The sequence below is a fragment of the Sinocyclocheilus grahami genome, unplaced genomic scaffold (assembly GCF_001515645.1).
Source record: "Sinocyclocheilus grahami isolate Dianchi unplaced genomic scaffold, SAMN03320097.WGS_v1.1 scaffold230.1, whole genome shotgun sequence".
NCBI classification, from domain to species: domain Eukaryota; kingdom Metazoa; phylum Chordata; class Actinopteri; order Cypriniformes; family Cyprinidae; genus Sinocyclocheilus; species Sinocyclocheilus grahami.
In genome coordinates, this window is record NW_015505409.1 from 2,661,106 (window position 1) to 2,669,154 (window position 8,049).

Sequence of the window (8,049 nt, forward strand, 5' to 3'; positions counted from 1 at the left end):
TGGATGTCATACGGTCATTCATCGGTGATATAGTATTACTGCTCTGCAATCACACCAGAATCGAGCAGCAAATCAAAGATGATTGTATCACACACTGAAAATGAAACTGAGCATTTTTGACATATAATCTACATCTGTACAATCTATATTATATTTTTTTGTGAAAAAAATGACAGCACTTTTGCCTTCAGTGTGGACAGACAAATTGCTTGTCACTTCTTACATCACGTCTTTTTAGGACACCGTGTTATAGCTTAAATAACAATTTAGACCTAAAAAAAATGAAAACATATGCCTACAAAATGTGTAGGATACAGGAATCCCTTTCAGTCTGCTTTGAGTAAAAGCTGAAAAAGCTAAAAAAATATATATATATTTACAAAGCATTCACTAATGGAAAGGTTTACTTACCATGGCCTAGTAATGAAGGAAAGCATTAAAAAAAAATTATGACAAAAGATCAGATCAGATTTATGTTATACTAGATAAGAGTTAAATTACAATTGAAGATTATAATTACTAATATTTTAATACAATTAGTAGACAGGGAAATATTACCAAAAATGTGACAATGTTGCGTTTCAATATGGAACAATATGAAAAAATAATAATAAAAATCACTCACCACTTCGCTAACCAAGGGGATAGACTTCTTCTTCCTAAGGTCAGGCATGCTATCAATGCCAAATATTCCTCCTCCCCTAAAGATAATATTATGGATATTCCAGTAATGGAAAAATGTATGTTTGGTAAAGAACAGCTAAACAACAACACGGTTCAAACAGTGAAAGTGAATGAGTAAGAGGTCATACCCAGGTTTGGCCCATGGATGTTTGTTATGGTCTCCATTGATGTTCTGTTGAGAGGTTGATCAAATTGTGATGCATTAAAACAAATATTAAATGTTAAAGCTTCATATAGGCAACAAAAACAGCACTTAATAAAAACGTGGGAAATAGGGAGAAAGAGGAATAGAGACAGCCCTGCCGTTTGGTTGATTGAATTTCACCACTATATTCATGAATATACAAGCAGAATGTTCCAGTCATGAGAACAATCCTAGTCAAGACAAGATTAGACATGCAAAGGCTCATAACTCTCTAATGTAACTTCCTGTCAGAAAATCACAATTTACTTTACTTTCAAGATGCACAATAGTAACCTCAATCTAACAAGAGAAAAGTATTTTTGCTTTTGATGTAAATGCAAAAAGATAAAGGCTTATATTTCAAAGAAGCAATTATATTAAGCTTTGTAAAAAAAATAAAAAAAAAAATTCAAAAGTAGAATAAACAAGTTTTCAAATATTTTTATATTTAGAATTTTTTTTTTTTTTACTATTTAATTAGGTAAAATTATTGAAGTAGCATGTATGCCCCCTCTGTGCTGTCAAAAAACAGACCATTTTATCTCTTAACTCGTCGTTTGGCAACAGCCTGTGCACTGAATGAAGCATCTCCAAAAGAGATTAATTGTTAATGTAACTGCAACAAAATCAATAAATTCCCTATGCAAAATCATTTGTAATGCCAAACCCCTCAAAACAAAAAGGCTGAGGGAAAAATCATTGCTATAAAATTCTGACTCAGCAACTTGAAATGAATCTGCCATCACGGTTTCTATTTTATATGGTATAACCGGGAGGGATACTTTAATGAGCCACAATCAATAACACAGGCTGAAAATGTGTGTAATGTTTACAATGCAGCATAGACTACAAGCCATGAGAACAAGGCATGATTTAAAAAATGAAATAAAACAGACACAAGTAACTCAACACAATGCAGGAAACCCAAATCAAGGGAGCCTGTTAGCACCATGCACACTAAAGACCTTCAAACTGCATTATTTATCTCTAGCAGTGCAAACATAAAACACCAAGGCACTTTTTAAACCATGTGAAAAATATATAACCTTATCTTCATCCTGGCTTCCATCTGAAAATACAATAAATAGCACATAAAGCTATCACACCACTTTTAACCAGAACTAGACAGCACTCTTTAACTAGACATAACATTATAAAGCAATTAAACTTGTTGTCCAAGAACATATTTACATCTGCAGACAGGGAGTTTAATAACCCTGTGTATATGGATCAAGAACTGCATAACTGTGGGGATTTGGCAATTGATCTAGACAGTTCATAAAAGTTTCACTGAGATGTATTATTCATTTATAATGGCTGCTAAATTTTCACTGCACTCTACTTTCATGTCAGATTTGTTTTCATTTCAATTTGATGAGTGTAATTAGTTTGTTTGAGCCTGGGGAACAAGACTAGTTTAACACCCAGCAGGACGCTTGCTAATATATCTGCAGGAAAGGACCAAACACCCACTGGCTATGTTTCTGATGAGATCTGATATTTTACAGATAAAAAAGTGTTTAAATGTTATTTGTGAGACACGTTTGATGTGCATAGCCATGGAAAAGCACATCAGAATGATTTACTTTCCATTTCTGGCATACATTTTAAAAGATTGAGTTCACAGAAATTCACTAATACTGCAAATTTGAAACTTCCGACAAGATCTTCTAAGACGTGACAATGAAGGAGAACAATGAATATGAAAGCTTAGAGCCTCCAAACTCAATATACCTGAGTTCAAATCATCTTCAGAAAATGCTGACATGGTCACTCTACCGAGTTGTCTTTTGGACTCTCTCTTCTCCCTTAGAATCTGCTGGAAACTCCTGAGGCACTTCAGACGACGTGCATCCCGCTGACTAATCTCTGCTTCACTACCTCCTTCCGTAGAGGACTCGGTGGAAGGCTGCGTTTCCCCCGCCAGTGTTCTTTGCTCCTCTTCTACTGCTAGTTCCTCGAGGGAAAAAGAGTCTGGGATAATGTCTGTAGAGAAACACTGTGGTAAATGAGCATTGGTTGGATGTCCAGATGTAGCATCTGATGCATTACTGGTGGAGGAGTCCAACCCTGGAGAATTTGGATGTTCTGAATGATCAATATTTTGCTGGTGAGGAGGCGATTCAGGTTTTGCTTTGGTGGAGATGCATTGAGGTATCTCTATGAAACCTTTCTCGGTACCGATGGCTTGAGGCTGTTCAGAATAATTTGTTTCTATTTGTGTAGTCTCCATCTCTATTTGAGGAATGTCTACATTTGGCGTCTCAGTATTTACCATTCCATATGGTTCCTTACATGGGGAGATCTGCATATGGACTTCAACCCTTTCACCAGGTATAGTAGCACTAGCTCCATCCATCTTCTTAAGAGCTCCTCGCAAAGCAGTTTTGAAATCAAGAACTGCTCTACCAAACTTTTTTACTTTAAACGCCACATTACTGTCATCAGCAGAGCCTGGCTTCCAATCAGGGACATTTTGATTACAGAGTGATGTACCTTCATATAGAAGGTTTCTGGATGGCTCAACAATCACACTTTCTGTTGACTCACTTTTAAATGGAACTACGCAATTTTCACAAGAAGACACGTGATTCTGATAAACAGAGCTCTGAGGACATTTACCATCTGCATTGCAATTATGGCAGCCCAAACCAGGTTCTTCAGGCAGCATTTCTGCATCATACAGCTTCCAATCTCCTCTATTGCTTGTACTAACAGGAGAGTTGTAGTGTTTACCAGATACTATGGATATTTCATCTGAGGTGCCCATCATACAGGTACTTACAGCTCTTGATGGGTCCCAGCTGTCCACTTCACCCGTGCAGCACTCTGCCTCTTCAAAATGGCCTTGTCTGGAGCAAGAATCATCTTCGCTCCAACCGATCTCTCCACTCCCACTATGTTTTAAAGCCACTGGGTTCAAGGTCTGACTTTCACCCCCTGCTTTGCCATGTCCAGAGGTGGGTCTTTCTGGATCAGATTCAGACTTGGAACTCTGACCCGAAGATAGGGAACTGGTGCTCGGACAGTCCTGTCCATCCTGGCGCTCAAGGTAACCAAAGCTAAGCTTCCTTCTCCTTGCACCTTGAGATACATCAGACCTTTGAATAGATGCTTCTTGTGAAAAAGGATGATGTGCATTGTGGTTTGAAGTCTCAACACTTGTGAAAGCAGACTGCCTTGGTGCCTCTTTGTGCTTCCCATCAACGACTTGATATTCTGAGAGTATATCACCACAGCTACTTGAGGATTCAACAGTGTAGCAGCCTATACTAACAGTGTTATTTGATTTGTGTGTGTGGTGGGAGTGACCCTCAGTGCCACCCATTGCTCCTGGCCAAGTCTCTACACCAGATTTGTTTCCAGAACGCATGCATTCGATCTCCATTAGGACGGCATCTACACAGCTAGAGACCTCCTCAACAGAGCCACTAACAGATGAGAGGTACTCCCTCAAGTCTGAAATCTCCTCTTGAATTTTGTTGATCCCTCGCAATTCCTTCAGAATGTGCTCAACGATAGCACTCGATTCTTCCTCTTCATAGTCTTCATTATTCCCCTCCACAACTTCATCCAGCATCGCCATATTTAACCTGCACAGCAAAGTCTCCGTCTGTCTTTTAGGCTCACCATCAAGTCCTCTTCCAGATGAAAACCTAGTCCCATTTAGATCTTGGGTCATTTGGTTTTGAACTACTGTCGAATTACTGTTGTGTTGCAAAGTGCAAGGAATTCTGATGCCTCCTTCTCGATTTAGTTCCACTTCCCCAACACAAGCTGCCCCAGAAACCGCTCCCAGCCCATGTCCGTTTGGCACCTGAGGTGAGCAACAGACCTCTGCTGAAGCTAATCCTCTCCTGTAGTAGTTCTGCAGCTTTTCAACATCCTCTTCCCTCTCTTCATCCTCTTCTTCAATTCCAGCATAGTAAAGACCAGAAGGCTGGACAGAATGATCTGCAGATCCCTGCAAGAAACGATGAATTTTCCCACGCAACACCAGAGCAACTTTGGGATTAGGCTGCCTTCTCTTTGGTGCTGAAGTTTTCTTTTTTGGTCGGGGATATTGAGGGACGCCTGTGCCATCCTGTCCATTGCAGCGGTTGCGGGAGAACATCGTTTTCCTCCCTTCTTCCGTACTGTAGAGCTGAATCACATTACTCAGGCTTGAAATACAGCATCTGATGATATAAGTGAGAGATTATCAGTCGACTTAAGCGGAGTTAATTCCATGACTATGGGGGAAAAGTACATCTTAAAGCATCACACCAGTGCAAATTTACCGATTTGGTCAAGAAAAGTACATGACTGATTATGCATTTGGTACTATACCTTCAATTTAGTTTACAGTTAATTTCCTCCCTTATCAAAGTTTTGTCATGTATTTGCAACAACACAAAGTAATCAACAACACAGAGAATTTATCTTCTGCATATCTTCTGACTCACCCAAAGCGCAGTTTGATCAATGGTAGAATACACTGAAAGTGTCCAACTATTAATTTCCACATTACCTGGTCCAAAATACCATTGACAGTGGCAAAATTTATTTGAATTATGTGGAAATGTGCCCTAATTATATTTATGCCAAAATGAGCAGCTCTCTTAGGCTGACTAGCATTTAAACACACAGAAAATGATCCCTTTGTTTTTATCTCGCAAACAAAAATCTACCACACACAAACGTTCACCTAAATAATGTGAAAATTAGTGAAGCAAACACATATCTAAATAAATCAATCAATCAAACAAAAATGTATAAAAGTGAAAGGAAATAAAGTAACATAATACTAGCATTCTAGCAGTAATACACAAAGACTGAAAATGCAACATCACTGCTAGTGAGAAACATTCAACAGATAAGAACAAAAGATAAACTAAATACCTTTTAAGAACATTCACTTAAATCCATGGCAACTCAGTGCAACAGTAAAGTAATATAGCAACACAGCCCTGACATTATATGATATGCAATTTCTACTAGTACATATAGAGGTGTGTGCTACTGAATGCATAAATCAATCAAAATAATGTTTGCCTACAACAGAGCTGCATTAAAACCACAAATGGCTGTTCACTTTGAATATCTTAGTGCATCATACTATTTGCTATGCCTGTCTCATTCTTTATGCATACTAAAATACGAAATACAGCAAGATACAATCTTGTCATGGAAAATCTGAAAATTGATTTTCAGTATATAAAAATAACTGGAATTTTAGGAGAGCTGAAGAGGCATGCTGGCTCATCGACTCCTTGTGGAGAGTTAATTAAGCAGAGAAAATGTCACATGCTTGTGCAAAATCACGTGACACTGGATCAGTAGCTATGGAAACCATGTGCTATACCTGCAGTCAGGTTCTCTATACTAAGATGGCAATTACCTGCAAAAAACTCACTCGTCCATGTTTTTTTTCCCATCAATGTTTCTCTTTGCTTTTGCAATACTGTTATCTACTCCCAAGCATCAACTTAAGACAAGTTACACATGCAGGCAATCAGGAATTGCAAAGCGACCCATGGATGATAAACTGGTATAGCTCAAGAGAGAGTCAGTTATTCTGCTTATCTTATTTTGACACCCTTGTTCTGTGAGTCTGCATGCTGCATATATTTTTTGACAGACACCAACTGCATATTTTAGCAGTCTCTTCCAAATATGTACACGGTCGAGTATGTCTCTCTGAGGTGGTGTTAGATTGGACAGTAAAGCTGAGAGAAGATGAGTTATAGTGTGGTTAAACCACAGTGTTAGACATGGTGTGAGCTGAGGCAGAAGTGTTATATGTGATGCATACCTTAGTCCTTCTGCATCTCCTGTCTCGATTGTACACTCACACTTGTCTAACTAGCAACAACTGGATGTGAGTTTTCAAAAGCCAAACATTTTTATGCCACATTTTGTTTACACAGTCTTATGCTTCACTAGTCGGCTTGCATGCCTCACAGCCTCGCCTTTTCACCTTGTCTTTTCCACACTCTCTCTCTCTGTCATTCACTGAAGGTAAGGGCATTCAGGGGTGAGTGATCCACATAAGCACAGTGAGAAGCACACTAATGTGGCTTTTTAAAATCACTGAAGCACAAGGGCTAAAGGTAACACCCCGTGGTAACTAGGATTTACACAAGCTTCAGTCTGGATCCAGAACACCTGAGAAGAGATGATGCAACTCCTCAGAGGACCTCAGATGATGCCAACCCTGAAACAACATACAGAACTACCACATTTTGCTATAAGTTTGATTGCATCATATAATAATTGCTGTTAATATTATTCATCGTCTGTTTTATTACGTCTTATATTGATTTTTCCGTACTGCTGGTTCGTCTGGTCAGAGGAGAACTGGCCCCCCGACTGAGCCTGGTTTCTCCCAAGGTTTTTTCTCCATTCTGTCACCGATGGAGTTTTGGTTCCTTGCCGCTGTCGCCTCTGGCTTGCTTAGTTGGGGACACTTCATTTCCAGCGTTATCGTTGACATGATTGCAAAGATATTATTTAAACTGAACTGAGCTGGATGTTGACATCACTGAATTCAATGATGAACTGTCTTTAACTGAAAAATGAGTGTTTACTATTGTCATTTTGCATTATTGACACTATTTTCCCAATTAATGCTGTTCAGTTGCTTTGTCACAATCTGTATTGTTAAAAGCGCTATATAAATAAAGGTGACTTGACTTGACTTGACAAGGGCTAAAGGTAACACCATTCTGCATGTATGCGTTTTGCCCAAATCTTCAAGGCATGCGTTTGCTGTCTACCTAAAAGCATCGAAGACAAAGGCACAGAACAAACAGAGGCATAGGGGATGCTGGAAGGAGAAAGCAGAGGGTAAACACACTACCACGCACAACAGTAACTTTTAAGCATGGAGCACATTCACCTCAGTGAGATGCTGAGACAGGATGGTAGGAAAAAAAAAAAAGGTATACGAGAAGAAAAAAAGAAAAAAAAGAGGTGCCAGGCAAAGTGAGGCGTCTGTGACACTGAGTGCTTGAGGAAGGTTTCACTTGGGGTAGCTAAAATCATTTCAGAGTCATTTCACCCAGCCCTACAGCTGTCCGGAAGACGCTACACGTTACTATTCTTAAGTTTCTACTGCAGACATTATAAGGGCAAAAATGCAATTCCAGTGTTTGAGTTCCAATATTTCATCCCCTTTTCCTGCACAAAACAGATCTTAT

At 39.0% G+C, this 8,049-nt stretch overlaps 1 protein-coding gene across 1 annotated transcript in view; it reads right to left on the minus strand.

Annotated features, from left to right (window-relative positions):
• unc13ba (unc-13 homolog Ba (C. elegans)) overlaps positions 1–5,007 on the minus strand; it is a 56,686-nt gene extending 51,679 nt beyond the window's left edge. The window contains exons 1-6 of the mRNA XM_016288314.1: positions 4,031–5,007; positions 2,603–3,952; positions 1,915–1,937; positions 813–856; positions 626–701; positions 412–417 (exon numbers count right to left, since the gene is read on the minus strand). Coding sequence (XP_016143800.1) covers positions 412–417; positions 626–701; positions 813–856; positions 1,915–1,937; positions 2,603–3,952; positions 4,031–4,982 — 2,451 coding nt within the window. The 5' untranslated portion in view covers positions 4,983–5,007. The remainder of the gene's footprint in view (positions 1–411; positions 418–625; positions 702–812; positions 857–1,914; positions 1,938–2,602; positions 3,953–4,030) is intronic.
• Between the last annotated feature and the right edge of the window lie 3,042 nt (positions 5,008–8,049).